Raw genomic sequence first — 22,823 nt, 5'->3', positions numbered from 1 at the left:
AGCTGAAGTACAGTTTTATGCAATGAATGCTTTAAAATGTGACCCTAACAGTACAGTGCAAATGCAGAAGAGATTGTACACTATTCACTTACCAAAGCAGCAGGCTAAAAAAAAAAAAATAGAGAACGATTTCAAAATGTAAAAGTATAATTATTAGAAGGTATATAAAGATATAACTCAAACTATAAGAAAGACAGCATAAATAGACACTGTACAATCACTATACTTACGACAGTTATCCCTAATTTTCTTGACCAGATCACATTGCTGTGAGGACAAAAATATTTGGCATTAATGTTTCAAGCAGGTTCCTAAACAATAAAGTCACTTATACAGTGAAAGAAAGGAAAAAGTACATACCACTGCACCAGATCCTCTGGGTCCTTTTAGACCCTGTTTTTGACAACAGAAAAAAAAATCACTTTCTCAACAGCTGAACACAGCTGGGTAGAACAATCTGGATTTATTCCACTGAGCATTTTTGAGCGCCAAACTAATGTCTGTCACTAGTTTTTTTTTTTTTTTTTTTATTTAACAGCTTGAGTAAATCAAAGCTTATGACTTGCAGAGAGAATTGTACACTTTGTAAGAAAGAACATCCCTAATCATTACTCAACTTAGTCACCTTGTTGTCAATATTCCTGTATTTAAAGACTTGTAACAATTTATGTATTATTTATTTTTATTTATTTTTTTAAATATACTTTTAAAGCAGTATTATATTAAAGTATGGTGCTTACATAGGGCCCTGGGTATCCAATATCTCCCTTTTGTCCAGGTCCACCAGGTTCCCCTGAGGTACCCTACACAAACATATTATTAGTGATTACCAGCAGTATGGACGTTATGACCCACTTAAAAATAGTTCCATCAATATTACTCACTCTCTGGCCATTGTTTCCTCTAGGTCCAGGTCCTCCCTTTGAACCAGGGTCACCTGCTTCCCCCTTTGAATCAATTCAGATTTAACATTTAGTTACATTTACTGTTTTGCACTGCAGTACTACTATATACTGTAAAACATTCAAAGGAGCAGATAACTTCAGTAATCTCACCTTTGGACCAAGGAAACCAGGGAAACCTTCATCACCCTAAAATATCATTAAAAGAGTGTTCAGTGTAAAATACATGTTTTGCTGAGTAACATGTATATAGCATGTATGAACGTAAAACGATACAACAACTGAGACATAAACTGAACAAGTTTCACAGGCATTTGATGATCAGAAATGGAATAATGAGCCTCCCAGTAGCACTGTCTTAGGTATCTTACATTAAGGACAATGCTGTTTATTACTCTTTCCATTGCTCAGTTTATCTGCAGTCCTCATGCCTCCCTTCAGCAGGACTACTGCATGTTCAATCACGTGAGCAGGGACCCTTATAAGATATTATATAAGATATTGTAACTGTGACTTTAATTGCCTACTGCATGTAAACTCTGGAAGGTTCCACAGGCGCATGCACAACAATTCTATATGATTCATTGAAAAAGCACAAAAAACATTGTTTAAACCCTTTCCACATACACACACTCACCTTTCGTCCTTTGGGTCCAGGTATACCAAACCCATCTCGTCCATCTTCACCCTGTATACATAAGAAACTACTTAGTTTGATCTAGGCTAAACTGCTGACATACAGTAGATTGATCTGATAAATAATCAATGTGCTATATGTTTTAATATGGAAGTAATGTTTATTACTATTCAATCTATTTGTGCAGACTGTAATGGCACCTTTAGGTCCTGGCTCCCCTGGTTCACCCTTTAGAGTGAATGAGAAAAAGTGAATCATAATTGTATAAATAATAATGTATAAAAGGTGCAATGGTCATACATTTAACAGCTGAAAGAGCACCCTAATCCTCACACTTAATTTAACAAAAATGTGAGTTCATTTCCTCTTCCCAAACTGTATAAATACAAACTCCCCAGAAGCTTTACTTTCAGTTGACACTGAGATGTTTTCATTAAAACATTTCTTAAGCTTGCCAATGGTAACTGGAACATGAGAGTGCAACTGCCTTGCGATGAATTGCTAAATGTTGTTAAAGATAACCAGTACCTTCCGGCCAACGGCACCTCTTCTACCCTTTTCTCCAGCAGGTCCTGGCAGTCCTCCTGGCCCCTAAAAAATAAGATTAAAGCTTTCATCATAGAAACCAGTATATATATATATATATATATATATATATATTGTTTTTCTTTTAATAAGTAATAAAACCCAAATGGTAGGTAGGTTAACTTTATTGTCCTTAAAAAAGGCAATTCTTCATGTAGACAGCAGTATACATGCACATATAGCAGCCACTCAACACAAATCAAAAGAAAAAACAAAAAAACACATTTCTAATAAATAATTTAAAAACACAATCGCTGCCGGTACAAAATAATTCCTGTATCTGTTTGATTTGCACAAAGGGAGTTTAAATCTCTGAACAGAAGGAAGCAGTTGAAATTCATCACACAAAGGATGGGTGACATCAGAAAGGACTAACTGGCCCTTCTTAGTCACCTTGTTCATAAATGTGTGCGATAGTCCTTAAATCAGTCCCCACTATCTTACTGCATATTTTAGCTATACTGTTCAACTTTCCCCTACTCTTTACATTCAAATTGCCATACCAACAAATAACAGAAAAGCTCACAATAGATTCAATAAAACAAGTATAAAACATCTTCATAAAAAACATCCACATGAAAAGTTCGAAGTTTCCTCAAAAATCCCTCTAATCATATCAGTGTTTGCCTCAAATTTTAGCTTACACAGTATTTGTACTCCTTGACCAATTCTACCTGATGCCCCTTAATGACAAAAGGCAGCACAGGTACAATATTCTTCTTACGGAAGTCAATGAACATCTCTTTTGTTTTAGAAGCATTAATGTTTTGAAATGATGCATCACACCATTGAATAAAATGATCTACCACTGGACCATGACTCCCGTCTGATCCAGTAAGGAAAGACACAATCACAGAATCATCTGCAAATTTATAATGTGTCTCCCCTCAAAAACACTCCAACAGTCATCAGTATATAAAGACAACAAGAGAGGGGACAAAACACAACCCTGTGGGGTACCAGTAGAAAACAACATTGCATTAGAAAAAAAAAAAACATTAACACGTACTCTTTGGGATCTGCTAGTTAAAAAATCCACTAACCAACACACAATATTTAAGTCTAAATTTAAATTCTCAACAAGTTTCTTCGCCAGAATATGTGGTTGAACACAATTAAAAGCAGAAGAAAAATCTATAAAAAGCAAACCTACATAATTATTTTTACCTTCCAAATGTTTTAGAATCATATTTAGTAAGGTACAAGTGGCGTCTTCCACTCCTCTACCTGATCTGTACACAAACTGCATAGGATCAAGTGCTGACTGTGTTAAGGCGAAGATCCCCTTCCTAACTATTTTTTCAAAAGATTTCATAACAAGGGAAGTGAGTGCAACAGGCCTATAATCGTTAAGAGAAACAGGATTACTTTTTTTTTTGCAATTGGCACTACTATGGAATCTTTCCAAAGACGAGGGACTTTAGAAAGTTGCATTGATTTATTAAAAATAAATAAATAAATCCCTGAAAGCTGCTCTGCACAATTCCTCAACAATCTTCCACTAATATGATCAGGGCCTGGACTTTTCATTTCTTTAACCTGACCAAAGCAGCTACGTACATCAGCTTCACTGATTTGAAATTTAACAGAGGTGTCCAAAGTCACAATATTCCCACCATACTTCGACAATTCGGATGTAAAATCATGAGTATCAAAACATGTATAAAATAAATAAAAATCATCTGCTAATTCATGATCAGATTTCCCACCTAGAGTAATACTTTTTGTCTTCTGTTTAGTTCCAATTATAGACTTCACTCCATCCCAAGATAAATTAGATTCCCCACTTATAAACATGGTTTCTACCTTTTCCGTATACCGCAATTCGGTTAATCTCACCTGATTTCTCACCAATTTATGGGCCTCTCTGTACCAAATACTATCACCTTGTTTATAATAAATATTTCTCAGATTAACAGCATTTTTAACATGCTTAGTAATCCATGGTTTGTTGTTCGGAAATACTATACGAGGTTTCTTTTTAATGACCAGATCTTCACAAAATACAATGTAATTAGTCACAGTCTCTGTGAGATCATCTAAATCAGTGCATACAGATTTAAAGTTTCAAAACATCCCATCAGCTCTTGAATCGAGTCTTCCGACCACACAGGACCTAATCTTTTCTCAGTTTTCTCCCTTTTCAGGACAGGTTTATAAACAGGGGCCAAATAAACAACATGATGATCAGACAGGCCCAAAGGGGCCCTCAAAAATGATTTATAAGCCCCTTTAATAGACCCATAACAGAGATCCACATATTTCCCACATCTGGTTGGACAATCCACATATTGATCAAAATGGCTAATTGATTTCTCAATTTTACAGCGATTAAAATGCACCGTTTTACATAGAATGTCGGATGCATTTTTCACATTAGCCTTTGGGTGGATGTATACAACAGAGATGAATGGTCATTATTATTGATACAATCATCCTTTTAGAAAGCATAGAAAACAAGAAAAAGAACATGCTTGAACATCTCTTACCCTTGGACCAGGGTTTCCATCCTCTCCTCTTATACCAGGTGCTCCAATTGGTCCAGCTGGACCCTGAATCAAGTACAGATACGCAATATTTATATTATATATAATATATATTTTCTCTTTGATTATAACATTGAACATTTTATTTCAAGGCAGGTGTGAATATTTGTACATACTGTGACGAGTCGGCTGCCTCCCCCCTGTCCATCATCACCACCCCGTCCCGTATTCGCCGCTCCTTCACCAGGCTCCCGACGGGAGTGGGTGTGTGAGAGAGGAGGGGCGCTGAACACGCAGGGCTGGCGGCGTGTGATGAGGCGCACCTGACGTGAATGGAGCCTCATCACCGCCGCCGTTTAAACGCCGAGCGCGCCTCTCCTCGAGAGACCGGTCTCTTCCCCGTGCATGCACGCTGGTGTCCTCGTGGGTCCAGGAAAGGGAGCGTAGAGGGAACTACCTGCCGCCGTCAGAGACGCGAGCGGCCGGACCCGCAGTCCGGCCGACACTGCACCCGCGATACGGCCGTCGGGCAAGGACGCCGGGCCGTGGAATCCCGTCGAGCACCCGGGGATGAAGGAGTTGGACGAAGCCGCCACAGAAGCCGCCGTCACCCGCGCCCCGGGACCTCCAGACGGGAGCGCGTGCGGCCGCCGGACTCCGCCCCTTACCTGGACCCTTCCCTCCTGAACACTGCCCTCCTGCACAGCCCCGCAGCACGACGAGGACACCAGATCCCCGTTTATTTTGGACACTTTTCCCCCTTTGGACACTTTATTTTAAATATTGTTTAATAAAAACCTCTCTGAGGCTTGACGCCACGCCCACTGTGTCTGTCGTTGGCTCCTCCCGCCACAGTGGTGGAGAATGCGGGCAGGCGGAGCCTAGACAGCGCAGTTGGGCAACATCTGATGACGTCATCCCCTCTCGCTCGCAAAAAGCCGTGGAACCCGCACGGGGACAGAGGAACGACGGGGACAGCCTCCCAGCCACCGAAGGGGTAAGTGACGTTCTTTCTATTGGTCATTTACCCTGTGGCTGGTTGAGGCTGACAACTAATACCCGGTTTCTCTGTCCCGGTTCCGGCGCGGTGCGAGAGGGAGAGTTGCCCGGAGAGGAATCCCTGCCCCGCCCACTCCGACCGCTGGAGCCTGGTTGAGGAAGGTAGCACTCCCGCGTGGGCGGCGACCCTCGGACGGGGATGTCGCTTGGGGGGGGGGATGTGACGAGTCGGCTGCCTCCCCCCTGTCCATCATCACCACCCCGTCCCGTATTCGCCGCCCTTCACCAGGCTCCCGACGGGAGTGGGTGTGTGAGAGAGGAGGGGCGCTGAACACGCAGGGCTGGCGGCGTGTGATGAGGCGCACCTGACGTGAATGGAGCCTCATCACCGCCGCCGTTTAAACGCCGAGCGCGCCTCTCCTCGAGAGACCGGTCTCTTCCCCGTGCATGCACGCTGGTGTCCTCGTGGGTCCAGGAAAGGGAGCGTAGAGGGAACTACCTGCCGCCGTCAGAGACGCGAGCGGCCGGACCCGCAGTCCGGCCGACACTGCACCCGCGATACGGCCGTCGGGCAAGGACGCCGGGCCGTGGAATCCCGTCGAGCACCCGGGGATGAAGGAGTTGGACGAAGCCGCCACAGAAGCCGCCGTCACCCGCGCCCCGGGACCTCCAGACGGGAGCGCGTGCGGCCGCCGGACTCCGCCCCTTACCTGGACCCTTCCCTCCTGAACACTGCCCTCCTGCACAGCCCCGCAGCACGACGAGGACACCAGATCCCCGTTTATTTTGGACACTTTTCCCCCTTTGGACACTTTATTTTAATGTTTTGTTTAATAAAAACCTCTCCGAGGCTTGACGCCACGCCCACTGTGTCTGTCGTTGGCTCCTCCCGCCACAATACACAATAAATAAATGTAACCAGACTGTAAACCAGATTAAACCATTATGTATGCATATACAACATCTGTCTTTTGTTTAGCACAACTACTTTTTTTTTTTTTTTTTTTTTTGCAGCTGATTAATTTACCCGAGATCCTCCAATTCCTGTCTCTCCTGGTAAACCATCACTTCCTGGTCTTCCAGGAGCACCCTAAAAATAGGACCATCAATAAATTCAACAAATTCAAATGAATTAAAAAAACTGTTTAACCCATAAACTACAGCTCTTGATGAATCTCTGTGAGAGTATTAAAATAATGTTAATTTCCCTCAATGGCATGAAATAGTTTATATGTGTACTCACCGCTTGACCAGGAGGCCCTCTTCTACCATCAGGGCCCTAATTCAAAAAAGAAGGTAAATAAGATTATGAACAGAACATCTGTCATTCAACATTTCATGGATCTTACACATAACATTTCAAATAATGTATTGCCATAGACAACAAGATGTGAAATTGATTCTACTGATTGATACTAAGTACTAATATGAATAGCTGTCAAAGCTAATTCAGAAATGTATTCTTATAACAGTTTTCTTTGAACTCTTTAGATTCTAAACATATGATTGAGCTGTTTTGGGTTTTTAAGAGATTATTTATGAACTGATTGAAAGGATCTTAGCATATTCAGTACTGCTGGGTAAATATGAAAAGACATTCTCTTTGGTCAAGGAAGCATACCCGTCTGCCTGGTTCACCAGGTCCTCCTTTATTTCCGTCCACTCCTGGCTCTCCCTAAAGAAAACACTTCAGTGAACTTCAAAAATGCATTAAAGTTGTGGATTTTATTCACATAGACACAAACACACATTTAATAGGACACACTAACAAAATGTGCAACAACTAATACTATAAGTACAGCTTGGCCAAGTTTTAAAGTTTGACCATGACCAGAAGCTAAAATTATATGCAATGAGAAATAATAGTTTAATCAAATGAGAAATAATTAATAAAACAACTTATATGATTTTTAATTAGATTATATTGCAGAACTATAAACAAAGCTTGATATGAAGCTTGGTACTTTACAATATTGATGTGTGAACATGTGCTACAGTCCTGACCAGACATAATTAATTAAATAGAGTTATTAGAATTAAATAAGAATCTACCAGAATGACATACAGTATTATGTAAAAAAAAAAAAAAAAAAATTGGACCATACCGGTGGGCCAGCATCGCCTGGATCACCTTTTTGTCCCCTCTGGTTGTTGTCTCTTCCTGGAATGCCCTAAAACAACAACAACAACAACAGCATCAACCTTAATTATTAAAGGAAGATATACTCATTCTAAATAAAGTCAAATCCTTGAGTAAATAAGAGAGCAGACATATCTGACTATGTATATAATACATACGGGATCACCACGGATTCCAGTCTGACCAACATCTCCTGACTGGCCTTTGGCCCCTTTAGGTCCCTAGAAACACACCAAAAAGATCAGATAAACCATATTTCTTTATTTTGAATATATTCCTCATGACCCTACCCATAACTATATTCTACATGACTTACCCTTTGGCCAGGGTTTCCTCTATCTCCTGGAGGGCCAGCAATGCCACTTGTTCCCTGAAAGACAACAACAGATTTTATAGGCATACACAAAGATTTGTACAAACTATTGATCACTAATAACAAAATCAAAAATAGCTGACCTCCTCTCCATTGATTCCATCTAAACCAATCTCTCCAGTTTCACCCTAAAACAAAACAAATGCTATCAATTAAACATATTCTTATGTTAATGTTAATCATGGTAATATATTATTATACATAACACTTTTGTAATCATGTCATAGTAAATAAGGAGTTCTTACCTTTTCACCACTGTATCCTCGAGATCCCTAAATAAAAGTAAAATAAATACATTGGATTAGTCACGTAATATATTTTAACCATAATGTGCCACCTCAAGTGAAATTTAGCTGAACTTACTTTAACACCTCTTTGACCTGGACATCCTTGGAATCCTTGAGTTCCATTTACACCAGGTGGACCTCTCTCTCCCTGATAAAATATTTTTTTTTGGCAAAATGTTGCCATCTAACTAAAATATACACTCTGATTTAATAACAACAGCAAAGTTTCAGGTTGTTCATGATGAATTCTTATGTTGATGATTGATATTGGATAGGGAGAGAATTTTATTGTATTTGTGAGCAAAAACATTAAAATAAATAGAAAAGAAACTCCAGTGTTGTGGTTTAAATTCATGAACTAACACATGCATTCCGTAACATGTTACCAAAACAATGGAAAAGGTGTGTATATGCATATGCAAAGGTGAAACTTTCAAATATATTTTACATTCATAACATGTAAAGTAAGACATTTTCAAAAGTTTTTTGTTTTAATTTTGATGATTAGAGCTTACAACTCATGAAAGTCAAAATCCAGTATCTCAATATATTAGAATATTTATATTTGAGTATCATTAAACGACCATCTCTACAGTATAAATTCAGGGTATCTCTTGTTCTTTGAAACCACAATAATGGGAAATACTGCTGACTTGGCAATGGTCCAGAAGACAATCATTGACACCCTCCACAAAGAGGGTAAGTCACAGAAGGTCATTACTGAAAGGAGTGGCTGTTCACAGAGTGCTGTATCAAAGCATATTAAATGCAAAGTTGACTGCAAGGAAGAATTTGGGTAGTAAAAGGTGCACAAGCATCAGGGATGACCGCAAGCTTGAGAATACTGTCAAGCAAAGCTGATTCAAAAACTTGGGAGAGTTTCACAAGGAGTGGATTGAAGCTGGAGTCAGTGCATCAAGAGTCACCAAGCTCAGATGTCTTCAGGAAAAGGGCTACCAAGCCACTTCTGAAACAGAAACAACGTCAGAAGCATCTTACCTGGGCTAAGGAGAAAAATAACTGGACTATTGCTCAGTGGTCCAAAGTCCTCTTTTCAGATAAATAAAAATTTTGCATTTCATTTGGAAATCAATGTCTGGAGTTTGGAGGAAGACTGGAGAGGCACAGAACCCAAGCTGCTTGAAGTCCAGTTTGAAGTTTCCATAGTCAGTGATGATTTGGGGTGCCGTGACGTCTGCTGGTGTTGATCCATTGTGTTTTATCAAGTCCAGAGTCAATGCAGCCGTCTACCAGGAGATTTTGGAGCACTTTATGCTTCCATCTGCTGACAAGCTTTATGGAGATGCTGATTTGCTTTTCCAGCAGGACTTTAGCACCTGCCCACAGTGCCAAAACCACTTCCAAGTGGTTTGCTGACCATGACATTACTGTGCTTGATTGGCAAGCCAACATGCCTGACCTGAACCCCATATGGAATCTATGGTATATTTTCAAGAGAAAGATGAGAACCAGTCGATCCAACAATACAGACGAGCTAAAGACTCAATAGTGCCTCAGCAGAGCCACAGACTGATCGCTTCCAAGCCACACCTCACTGATGCTGGAGTTTGTGCTAAACAAGCCCCGACCAAGTATTGAGCGCGAAAATGAACATACTGTAAAGAACTTGAACTTTTCTGCTTTGAAAATCCTTTTTTTTGATTGATCTTAGGAAATATTCTAATATTTTGAGGTACTGGATTTTGATTTTCATGAGCTGTAAGCTCTAATCATCAAAATAAAATAAAAAAACACTTTTGAAATGTCTTACTTTACATATAATGAATCTAAAATATATATGAAAGTTTCACTTTTTGAAATATTACAAAAAATATGTTGTTTCTCGAAGAATGAATTTGACCTTTGGTCCAGGAACACCAACAGCTCCTCTGTCCCCTCTCTGGCCATTACACTTGCATGGAACAGAACAACATTCCCGCTCAGCAATATTATCCTTAAAAAGAGACAACCAAAATAATATTAGACAAACATATTCAGCTGTCTTTGTCATTGTAGTAGGCCATACATTAGTGATCTTATTTGACTGAGCAATTAGGACAGTTCTCACCAGTTCTTCCAGAAGTTCATAATCCAAGTCCATGAGGTTGACACGCAGAGGTCGTGTGCACCTAAAGCCACGGCCAAATTCCAAGAGAACTGCATCCTCAAATCGTGGCACTCTCTCCAGTGCAACAAGGATGAAACCACTGACACCTTAAGAAAAAAAAATATTAAAATGTTTTGGTGAGTAGAGAAATACAGAAACTGAACATACAACCTATCGATATTTGAGTGTGAAGCAATGAAATTTGTCAAACATTTTCTTATCTATAATCACGATTACTCTTACTAGCTGAACGCATCAGTTCAACTCGCTCTTTCATGATATTATACTGGGCATCTAATCCATCAGTTAAGTGGATCATATAATACAAATACAATTGTTTATAAATATACAGAGAACCAGTACATACAATATGGTTAGATTTTAAGGTTAAAATTTGCCCTGAATGAAAAGGATGTACCTTGACACTATCTGAAGGCTGACTTTTGAATCTATCAGCATACGCTTTGATTGTGGCACCATTTAGAACAAAAGGTCCACGGTTTCGGAGGGCCTTGAAGGGCTCAATAAGCTCTGTCTATCTGTTGGTGAAGTCCAGCTGAACAGGTTCAGAGGCAGAGTCCATTGCTAGCATGCCCACTTGTATTAAGGGAACCTGGGCAGAAGTGCAGCTGATGGGCTGCATCTGGGTAATGTGTTGGAGAATTGTAGCCACCTTTGTTTCTAATGTTTTCTGAGCAGCAAAGATGTTCTGTGCAGCCACATCAAACCCCACAAGAACATTCAACTTGCATTCTGTCAGAAACAAAATTAAGAATTAATACAAATTGAGAGTAAACCTCTGTTTAGAAAACGTAAAATGTACTTTCACTTTATAAAAAGCGTAAAAAAACCAAACCTCTTGTGGCATTCTTTACTCCAGTGCACAGTCCTATTCCTTTCACATCATCATCCAGTGTTTCCAAAATCTGCTCATTCAGTTCAGAGAGCTCTTGGAAGGTGCTGGCTCGGGCCACTGTAGTAGCTTCACTGCCCAAAATATTGAGCTCGCCCACCCCAACAGCATAGATGCGCACACCACTGTCTTTGAGAGCTAGTGCCGCTGATTTGCTGTCATCCCTTGACCGTCCACCAGTGACAACCATCAGGATCTGTGGAATTCCCGCATCCTTCCGACTGCCTCTTTCTTTGACAAAGTGTGTTTTCTGAACATGGCGAATGGCATTGCCTGTTTTAATTTCCCGACCTCCCTTGTACTCGGCTCGAGTTATGGCATTAATAATGTCATCCTTATTTTTGTAAGTATTGAGGTAGAATACATCGGTCACATCTGTAGCATAATGTGCTAGACCAATCTGAAGATTGTCTCTCTCAGTGAAGAACAAGTCAATTTATTCTTAATTTAAGAAATTAAGAATAAATTCCATGACCTCTTTAAAATTGTCCCTGCCAAGATTGATTGAGCCATCAACCAAAAACACAATATCAGCAGCCTTGGCCTGTGGGAGCCGAGGACCTAGGGGAAATCAGAGAAAATAAAACAGGCTAAATAAATGAACAAACAAACATTTATGGCCTATTATTATATACACATCATGTAAAGTATGTCTACCATAACAATGACATTAAATCTCTACCTACCTGTATCTTCATTGTCAGTGGGAGTCTCCTCTATAATTGTTCCATTAAGTCTGGCTATAAACTTGCTCTGTATGTTCGGAAGATTTGGGAAAGCAGCCACCTGCAGGACATCATCAGCAGTGGTAGTAATCTGTGCCAGCTGTTTTAGGTCTGCTTTTAGGTCTGCATTTTCTGCACCAATTCCTATACAATTGACACGAGAGTCTTTGAGAAGTGGGCCATAAGTAGATACATTAGAGGTTGATCTTCCACCAGTTAGCACGACTAAATGCTGGGACGCCTGTGTTAGACGTACCCCAGCAGATGCCTGGAGTTCGTTTCGAATGACATACTTTATTGCCTCAGCTAGATCAGCACCGCGTCCACCCATATGGCGCAATCTCTTAATTGCAGAGATTACAAATTGCTTGTTGTCATGAGAGTTCAAAGAGAATTCAGCTTTAGGCCTTTCACCATACTGCACAAGAGCTGCACAATTTAATCTCTGGTCATGGTACTGACTTTGGTTAAAAGCTGTTGCTCCACTCTTGGAAGTTGCTGGAAGTCTCTAATGGTGTATGTTAATTCTGGACTAAAGGAAATTAATTTTAGTTCCTCTTCATCAGCATTATGTGCTCCAACTGCTAAGGGAGCAACGCGGCATGACTTCAGTTGGTTAGCAGGGCCAGACACATCATCATTTGACTTTCCTCCGGTTACCAAGATGAGAAACTGGGGCACACCCTCTTCTACACGGCTTCCGGCTGATCTTTGATAGATGTTCTTTGAAACATATTCCAGAGCTTGGCCAGTGTTAAGCTGATTGCCACCTTTGCTTCTCATTCTTCGTATTGCCTGGCGAATTTCCTCCTTGGTGGAGTGCTCATTGAGAAGAAACTCCAGTTTGGGATCATCACTGTACTGCACAACTGAGACTCTCACATTGTCTAGACCCACATCTAACTTCTCCACCACTCGCTGAACCATGTCTCTTATGGCAGGGAACTCACTCCGCATCTTTGTTGTGCCATCAATAAGGAAAACAACGTCCCTTTTATCTCCACGAGGTACTGGTACTGGAATTACAGTCTCTATGTTTTGAAATAAAGAGATGAAAATTGGACATAAAAAATAAATATAACAATAATAAATAGATCTTAATTAATACACAATTGTACCTGACAGTCTGACCACAGGATTCACAAACTGTGGTGCAAATTTTGAACCGATTTTCTCAATTCTTCAGTTAGTTCTATGCAAATGTCAGGTATATTCAATTAGTTTTAAAAAAGGACTTTATCAACTGAATATGTTTTGCTGCTCTGAGTTGCTTTACACTAGATGAGATGATGTAAGCACTTGTTCTATTAATATCCTATCTATTTTATAAATTTAAATGTAAATATGAGTTAGATTGGTATCTTTGTCCAGTTATTTTAGTGCATCTTGTCATGAGTACTGTGTTAAGAACTTTAACTGTTTGCGCTATTTTAATTGATGTGAGCCTTTGACCATTGCAGCAGGTCTGGCTGTTTCAGTGTGTCCCACCATGAGTGCTGTGTTTTGCTGCTGTGTCAAGAATGCCTTAAAACCACAAGCTGATGGAGAAGCTGACCATAATTAATGTTGTCTTTTTAGCCATTCCATTGCATATTGCACGCAACAGTGGAAAGCACTTTCTTGATCTAATAATTTCTAATCTGATTAGCAGGCTTTATACAATTTCGGAGAGCAACAAGAATAAGGACACATTTTTCCTATGCAAAAATGTTAGCCAATCATAACAGTGAAAATTGAAGTCTTAAATAAAAAGCAGCAGCAAAACTGAGCATTTGATTCATATGGTTAGAGAATGGGTGGAAAATGGCCATGTATTACTAAATTATGACTGTAGTGCAACGAGTGACTATAAACAGACTTTTAAGGAATATAATAAAAATGTATGTCATGAACACTTTGCTATCACTGTTGAAAAGACCAACATAGCTGGTGATATTCATTTTGCATTTTAGATGCTGTTACCAGCATAGAATGGTAGTGTTTCTAGCAAGCTTCTTAACTAGGTTAACAACAGCAAGACTTCCTTGGTCAACAAGCAATAAGTGATAGACCATACTGGATAACCAATTTCACAAACTTAAATTTAAAACAGAACTAAGATTAAGAACTAAGTTTAACCACCTGCTGGACCAGATATCAAAAGGTAAGTTGGGAATGGAAATGTATTCTGGTCTATGCTGGCCTTTTCAGCAGCATTACCACATCAACCCAAACCCAAATGTGAAATGATTGCAGTTACCTGGAGGGTATTCAGGGCGCAATTTGGCCAAGTCCTCACTAGATAGCTCTGTCAGGGTGGTTATGAGTGTGTCCTGAATTGTATATAGTCCAGGCAAGTCATCAACTGTGTAGGCAAATCTGGGGACATAAGATGTCACCTGCAATTCCTGAGTGTTCACGTCTCTTGTTCCTATGCTAAAGGGGACGACTCCTGACTTTTTCAGTGCAGTTGCAGTTGCTCTTATATTGTCTGTTGCTTTTCCTCCTGAAATCACAACAACAAATTGTGGAACTCCCTCCTGTTTCCTTCCACCACGTCTAGAAGCCAGAACTTCACGACTAACAACGTCAATGGCCCGACCAAGGTTACGCTGTCTCCCCCCTCGTTGTCGGAGTTCTTTAATGCCATTTAGGACACCTTCTTTGGTCCTGTGTGAGTTGAGGTATATATCTGCATACGGGGAATCTCCATACTGCACCACGCTTACTCGGATCTTTAGGACACCTTCACTCATCACCAACTTACCTTTTGATTGAGGTTCTCCACAACTCTGCGCACAAAGTCCTGGATAATTGGGAACTCTCTGCCAACACCTTCAGAGCCATCAAATCACAAAGATGATGTCCTTCTTAGGTCCTTGGGTCGCCACTAAAATGAAAAAAAAAAAAATCTGATTTAATATCAAATGTTGCTGACTAGACAAGGGCCAGTCTGTATACACACCCACCAACAACAGTATGAATATCATTACATGAACTGTACAACCCTTTGTTTCAGATAGGTGAACATAACTAATTTTCATTTGATTCCACTACCTAACGGTTAGACATTGTATCAGCAAGTTTTGTATCATCATTCTGTATTTTGTTTCCACCTGGAATTGCCAGATGTGCAAGGTGTCATTTTCAATTGAACTTAAAACACTGCAACCATGATACATTGTAACCTTGGAGAGCAACCATAGTAGCATATGTTTTATATGTGACCCTGGACCACAAAACCAGTCATAAATAGCATGGGTCAAGATTATCGATTTTTCTTTTTTTCTTTTATGCCATAAATCATTAGGATATTAAGTAAAGATCATGTTCCATGAAGATACATGTACATGTTCTACTGTAAATACATCAAAACATAATTTTTGATTAGTAATATGCACTGCTAAGGACTTAATTTAGACAGCTTTAAAGGAGATTTTCTCAATATTTAGATTTTTTTTTGTTGCACCCTCAGATTCAAGAAATTCAGTTGTATCTCAGCTAAATATTGTTCTATCCTAACAAGCTTATTTATTCAGCTTTCAGAAGATGCATAAATCTCAATTTTTCTCAATTAAGAATTGACCCTTATGAATGGTTTTGTGGTCCAGGGTCACACACACACGCACATGCACACACACACACACACACACACACACACACACACACACACACACACACACACACACACACACATTTATATGTATATATATATATATATATATATATATATACATTTTTTAATGGGAAAAAACCCAAACAAATTCACATCCCACACTCCTGATTTGCCTTAATGAATCATAAATACATTAGAGAAAACTATTAGAAATTCTAGAAATTATAAACGAAAAATCTAATCAATCAACACAGACTGAGCAACACTGGTCTACACACATTTAATATAAAATCTGATCTCTCAAAAAGCACTAAAAATAATGGAAATATTTAGACAACTACAAACCTCTGTGCATATTAAAGGAAGAAAATGTATGAATAAAGAAATGCATGTAAAATTTGCTATACAATACTCATTGGTATCAGGACATTTAGTGTTCTAAATGAAGCACATTTTCATATGTTCACTAAGGTCATACATTAGCAGGGTGGTTGTCAAGGTGCTGCAAGGAGGCTGTGTAATGCTCCATACCATAGTTTCTATGATATTATGGTCAACAGATACGATATTGGACCCTCCATTAGTGAAAGACTATACATTTTTGCTCATTTGGTTGAACAAAAGAGAACAGTACATCTCTCCTTAACAAGCCACAAACTTTTAAATAACATTCGTGGTTTTAGCATGGTAAAGCATAATATATATATAAAAAAAGTTTACCTAAAAGGAACTACAGCAAAACTGATTTGTAAATTTCTTACCTATTACTGTAGTAGTGATGGGCATGCACTCTACAAGTACTGTATTAATGTTAGTGAAAAGCTGCTGTTGGACACTGGGAAGGTCAGCAAAGTCACTCACTGAGAGTGCATAACTAGGCTCATGAGAGATCCTCTGGAGTTCCCTGCTGTCTGAGCCTCTTGACCCTATCCCAAAGACAAGCACTCCCAGCTCCTTCAGGGATGAGGCCGGTGTGTCAACATTATCAAATGACCTTCCACCACTCAGCAGAATGAGTAACTGAGGCACACCTTCTACAAGTCTGCTGCCAGAAGAAACTGTGATGATGTTATCCCTCACATACTGCAGAGCTGCTCCAGTGTTGAGGTAAGGACCTCCTTTGTGCCTCAGTCCCCTGATTGTTTCAAGAATGTCTTCCTTTTTTGAGTAAGTGTTAAGATAGAAATGGGCCTCTGGATCTCTGCTGTCTCTGTTGGCCTCTATGTGAAATTGCTCCACTACTCTTTGCACAAAGTCACGCATAGCTGGGAATGAATTCCTAGTGCCATCTGAACTGTCCAGAAGAAACACTACGTCCTTTCTGGGAGTGGTGTAAACAGCTAGGACGGGGAAAAAACAGCCCATTAACGCCAATTAATGTCGAAAACGTTTATTAAGCTTCAGAATGTCATATCAGTTCACCACCTGATTAACAGTCTAAGCTCTGCCTAACATTCCCACTGCTCATAAATAAAAAAGTAAAAAAAAAAAAAAAAGAGAAAAGAAAAAAGGAAGGGCCTTAAGTAGAAAGATGAGACACAGTGTACTATAAAGTTCTGCCATGCACATACCGGTTACAGTTGGTGAAGTTGTAGTGATCACATCAAACCCACATGTAAGGTCCACCCATCCGGCCCAAAGAAGGTTTCCGATGGTGGATGAAGGTTTCCTGCGTGTTCGGTCTTTCCGGTGTGCAAAGTTCTTCAATTTATGTTAAACTCTAATCTGACTCCATTTTATTATTTAATCTGACTCCATTTTATTCTGACCTCTTATTTAACTTGGAATACAAATTGATTGCTTGTCTATTTCTAATTTGTATTCTTCTGATATTTGATTATTCTAGTTAACTCTTGACTTTATATTTACTCGTTCATTCGGTTGCTCATGTCTTTAACAAGGATGCAACGTAATCTACTAGAGTCAATAATTACAGAGTAAAACAGAATAAGGTCAAATGTAACAATTTATTCTCAGTCAGGTAAATACTGTATGTATTATCTCAATTCCACAGCAATTCAAAGAGATCAAATCATATCAATACAAAACATCAAATTCTCAAAGATAAATCTATGAGTAAAGAATGCAAACCTGACTTTACAGAAATACATAGTGTGAGTATTGACACAGCACACTACGGGCTTCTGGCTACAGAAATCGCCCTGATCCTTTTGCCAAATTTCCTTAAGTACTTCAGACCAGACTAAACATCCCCCAAACTGGAGACAGGAACTAACAATTGTAATTTGCAATTTAATCAAGTCGAGTTAGCACCTTTTGGGACAGAAGGTAATTTGCATGAAAACCACTAGGTGCTGATCCGCCCTCTACAGTATGCAAAATATCTCTGAACTCTTAGGATCTGTATTACCTTTTAGTTTACTTCTTATAAGAATGAGACCATTGTACCAGTCGCCCTGAGACAATTCAAATGATACCAAACATGACTGTAAATATCACTTGCATTAATGCAAACATTACATTCTACTATTGACCATTCTGTGTGAGTTGAGTGAAAGGAAGGGTGGGTGAGGGGAAGAGTGGATGAAAAGGAACTGATGCATATTTCAGAGAGGCGTTTTCCCGCATTTTCTCTCAGTGGGATGTGGAGACAGATGTCTGTATGTTAATGCACTGTGTGTGTGTTGTCCATCTCAGAAGTTCAAAGTGTCTGAGGTTCTGTAATTCTTACACACAAGAACATCCAACTTGCATTCTGTCAGAAACAAAATTAAGAATTAATACAAATTGAGAGTAAACCTCTGTTTAGAACACTTAAAATGTACTTTCACTTTATAAAAAGCTTAAAAAAACCAAACCTCTTGTGGCATTCTTTACTCCAGTGCACAGTCCTATTCCTTTCACCTCATCATTGTAGCAAATTAGCTCAAAGTGAGATGAACATAATTTATCATAACGGGTTGTTATCAATTATATATTCATCTTCAGGAATTAACTGTAGCATTAATAGTACAATAAAATGATTTGTTTGTCCGCAGTACGGACAGTTTCAATCGTCTATTGACTCTAAGGAAAATTATTTCTCTGGTCACGAAAAATTATTTCCTTTTTAATACATCCCTCATTAGCATGTAACAAAACCGGAACGTTAAAGTGACCTCGTTCTGTGAGCTGCAGACACAGACAACCAAGTGTGAATACATATGGATGTTTATTAAACTACACTACAGGGGTAAATACAACATTGAACTAAACACAAACATACACACATTAAACATAGATGCCAATGCAAGGAAGGCATGGAGGGGGGGGGGGGGGGGGGGAGAGAGAGAGAGAGAGAGAGAGAGAGGCGAGAGAGAGAGAGAGAGAGAGAGAGAGAGTACGTGCTCGCACGCAAGAGAGAGAGGATTTGCACATCAGCTAAACACAACCTGTTAGAACCATCAAAGAATTACATCACCTTAATCAAAAGGGGTCGAAACCTAGAAGCGTGTCTAAACAGTTAACAAGCGGTTACTTGCACTGGTTTGTTGATACTGAGTAAAGTGTCCAGGTGCCTGTATAATGTGTTTCTTAATTCTTGATGAATTCTTAGAAGTGAAAGCTTCGTCATTCCCGCCACGGGTTGATTGGTCCCAAGTTAAATCGCCAAAATTACTGAGCTCAAAGCTGCCAGGAGCTCGGACTCCCCCCGAAAGGGGAGTCGCGAGGTTTCTACGGTGTCTCTAGGGCACCGAAGGTAAAGATAAGACATCCCTTTTGGGTGTGGAAGACGTTTTATCTGGATCCAGTAACCCCCACTTTTGGTCAGTTTGACCAATAGCAAGGCACATAGTTTCAGCGGGAAAGTGTTTCTTTGTCTCACTTACACCTCATTTGCATGTTTTATGAATGTTCTGCTCGATCGGTGTAATTCTTCCCACAGTACAGTAAAAATCTTATGATGTATTTCACGTTCACATAGTGTACATCATTGTTTGAGAAATAAATAGCAGATCATTTTGTTTTCAAGAAAGAGACATCTATCATATATTAAACCAGAGATCCATTCATACACTTGAAAATTAGTGTTTACAGCTTACTAATACAAATAATGAGTGGTCACTAGGCTAATATAATAAGGAAACACACAAACAACACATGCCTATACCAGATACCTTTGTAACTGAATAATTATGGTCTAAGTAAAGGAAATATCTCTATGCGTGTGTCTTGTTTGTGTGTTGTACTCATGGAGGTATTCCACTGGTCAGCGCCTGGTACCGAGGGTCATTTAGTTCTCTTGGAATGTGTTTGAAGTCCGATGGAGAGAACAGATAGTCAGTTCTGCTTAGCATCTGACAGTGGGGGGACAACCACTGGCAATTAAGCACCCATATAAATGTTCAATGTGGGGCCAGGTCTGTGAATTATATGCAAATGTCCAAAGGTTAAAAGGGGTCTCTTAAGACATAAAGTCCCAATGACCATCAATGATCATAAGCAGATGCTACAGAATATCCTCCCTTTTGGCTGAAGATGTTCACCTGGAGACATCTTCAGACAACAGTGGATCTTAATGGTCAAATGGCAGGTAGATCATGAAGGTCAGATGGCAGGTAGATCACAACGGACAGATGACAGGTGGTTTCTAATCTTCCTCAGCCTTTGGATCCTCAGCTTGGGTGTTAACCTTAGTCACGTTCAGCATTGCCTCCGCCTGGGTCGCTCTTCTCCGGTGGTTCCGTTCAAAGGTCTGAGGAAGTGCAGCCGTGCACCTGTTCATAGACCTTTGACTCTCAGGACTGGATGTGGATCTGAGGTGGTGTTACCTGTCTCCGTCAGTCACGTGAGCTTCCACTTCTGGATATCTTGGCCTTCTGCAGCGTTCGGTCAAACTGGGTGACATTTTAGCCAGTTTGTCAAGGTCTTTAACCTGTTAGCCATCACCCCCCATTTGGGGCCTCACAGATAAAAATAACATACCTAAATTAAAATGGTAACAGTTCCTGACAAAGTGTGCTACACAAACAAATTAGGTATCTTTGGAAAGATGACACTCTAGGCTTTACTATCCATCATCCAGAGTTGATAATGCTCAAAAAGATAAAAAGTTATAGACACTGACATGCCTTGAAAAATGTTTTTTTATTTCATATGCAAATACATGAAATAAGTCCTGGAGCAATCCAGAAAAGGGATGGATTGAAAGCCACGTGTCTCATGAGTTTATATTTCAAATTTGAAGACGATACCATGAAAAATGAGATTCCTGCAATATTTTTTCTGAAACTATTTATAGTCCCCCCAGCCCCCCTGTTTGAGGAAAAATAACCACCAAATGTATTGCAGAATTATACAAACTATTTTAGTCATTATACATATTCCTGCATAGTTTTTCAATTATAGAATAATAGACAGAATTTTAGACATCATATAAGTGATTTATTTGAGCACTAAAAAATACAAAAATAATTGAGTAATAAAAAAGGAAAAAAAAAAAAAAAAAGAAAAAAAATGCTTTGTATATAGTATGTATACTGAAGTATATATTCTGATTGCCAGACATAAACTGATACTGGCAGACATAGTCATACAGTCAGTAATCACACGCTGATGTGCGTCTATACAGATGATAATCAAACAGATGGGCCATATAATCAATAATAACTGATCATTGAATCACAATGATAGCTGTCATAGAGTCGGTAATAAACACACTGATGTGCGTCCATACAGATGATAATCATGCAGACACGGCCACATTCCCCACACACACATATAAAAAATGTTGAAGAAAAAAAAAAAAAAAAGCAGAAAAAGCAGATCGCTAAGTTACACCCCCCTTAGATGACAGCTGCGTCACAGCGTGCGTCACGCTTTCAGGAGAGAGCGCCAAATTCAATTAAGAGTCGTCTCATGTGCAGCTTCAGGGTCTGCATGGAGGGGCTTTCTTATTTTGCTAGAAGGGAAGAGTTCTGTGATGAGGGCTGGTGATGTTTTGTTTGTGCCCATTCACTGCTTCCATCATGTACCAATTCTTGTATGGGGGACCCCGTTCTGCTCAGCGGTGGTAATGCTAATGAGGGCTCCGCTTTTCTTGGCTCTAATTCCTTTTCAGGTGGTCTTTCAGAGCATTGGTTTTAGAGTCTTTGTTTTAAGGTCAGTTTTGGCTTTCTCTTGTCGCTGTTCTGCAGACTGTAGATGTCTTCTCATGTCTTTCTGGGAAGCTTTTAGTTCTCGTTGGTCATGTTCAGCAACTGCAAGGGCTTCTTGGAGCTGTTCAACTTTTTCCTTTGTTTCCTGCTTCACTCTGTCTAGTTCCTTGAGTTTATCCTGGGTTTTCACTTCGAGCTTGTCTGTGCAGCGTGATATGTGCAACAGCTCTCTCAGGAACTCAGTGGTCTAATGCCTGAAATCATCTTGGACTTTCACTGTCAGCTTGTCTATGCGGCTTTGGGCATGTGTCAGCTCCTTCTGACGATGGGTGCTGTGCTCGTCGCTTAGGGTTAGCTGGGCCGTGAAAGCGTAGCTTAGGGAACTGATGGCCTTGTTCAGCTCCCCGTGGTGGTGATTCTGGGTTGGGTCGTGTGTCAGAAGTCTCTTCCGAATCGTGACTATTACTCAGAATATTAAAAGTTCAATGGTCTTGTGAGTAAGACTATGTGTAATGCCTCTTAGCCAGGTGTTCACATCTCCTCCTTGGGCAATGGGGTTTGCAGTCTGTGACATGCTGGCAGACTGGAAAGTGAGGACCGACACAGATCTGTATGGTGTTATAGGCCCATATGTGGTGAAACAGCTAAGTGTCATTTCAGTGATTGCGAACCCAAAGTGGAGTGTGTTGTAGTGGGGCCTTGTGGTTCCAATTTGCTGTTCAGAATTGACAGCAACCTGACATGCATTGACATATTATATCTTGCTGTATGCCAGCCCCGTATGCCACTTGTTTTAGTGTCTCTTGAGTGTCTCTGGTACTGTGGTGTCCAGCACGTGATGTGTTGTGGGCATACATTAACCTGACCCCCCTTTGTCACTGTGGCACCACAAGCTGTGGCGCAGTGTAGTCATCAGGGACATATTATAGAATGTAGCTCAGCACACGCAGCATGTGTTTGATGTCATGCAGCAGAG

At 40.0% G+C, this 22,823-nt stretch overlaps 1 protein-coding gene across 1 annotated transcript in view; it reads right to left on the bottom strand.

The window, feature by feature from the left end:
• The window catches only part of LOC306877412 (collagen alpha-3(VI) chain-like), a gene marked incomplete at its 5' end in the record, with an annotated part of 72,803 nt that overhangs the window by 8,807 nt on the left and 41,173 nt on the right, over positions 1-22,823 (bottom strand). The window contains 31 exon segments of the mRNA XM_079429188.1: positions 231-267; positions 361-393; positions 741-803; positions 885-947; positions 1,056-1,091; positions 1,540-1,590; positions 1,729-1,767; positions 2,068-2,130; positions 4,614-4,676; positions 6,637-6,699; positions 6,853-6,888; positions 7,231-7,284; positions 7,715-7,780; positions 7,908-7,970; positions 8,066-8,119; positions 8,206-8,250; positions 8,368-8,394; positions 8,486-8,557; positions 10,271-10,363; positions 10,478-10,591; positions 10,935-11,051; positions 11,055-11,269; positions 11,373-11,865; positions 11,869-11,871; positions 11,875-11,990; positions 12,116-12,599; positions 12,641-13,185; positions 14,394-14,904; positions 14,907-14,981; positions 14,983-15,023; positions 16,511-17,089. Coding sequence (XP_079285314.1) covers positions 231-267; positions 361-393; positions 741-803; positions 885-947; positions 1,056-1,091; positions 1,540-1,590; positions 1,729-1,767; positions 2,068-2,130; positions 4,614-4,676; positions 6,637-6,699; positions 6,853-6,888; positions 7,231-7,284; positions 7,715-7,780; positions 7,908-7,970; positions 8,066-8,119; positions 8,206-8,250; positions 8,368-8,394; positions 8,486-8,557; positions 10,271-10,363; positions 10,478-10,591; positions 10,935-11,051; positions 11,055-11,269; positions 11,373-11,865; positions 11,869-11,871; positions 11,875-11,990; positions 12,116-12,599; positions 12,641-13,185; positions 14,394-14,904; positions 14,907-14,981; positions 14,983-15,023; positions 16,511-17,089 — 4,314 coding nt within the window.

The sequence above is a fragment of the Barbus barbus genome (genome assembly GCF_936440315.1).
Source record: "Barbus barbus genome assembly, chromosome: 11".
In the NCBI taxonomy this organism is placed as follows: domain Eukaryota; kingdom Metazoa; phylum Chordata; class Actinopteri; order Cypriniformes; family Cyprinidae; genus Barbus; species Barbus barbus.
This window is presented reverse-complemented; position numbering and strand designations above follow the sequence as displayed.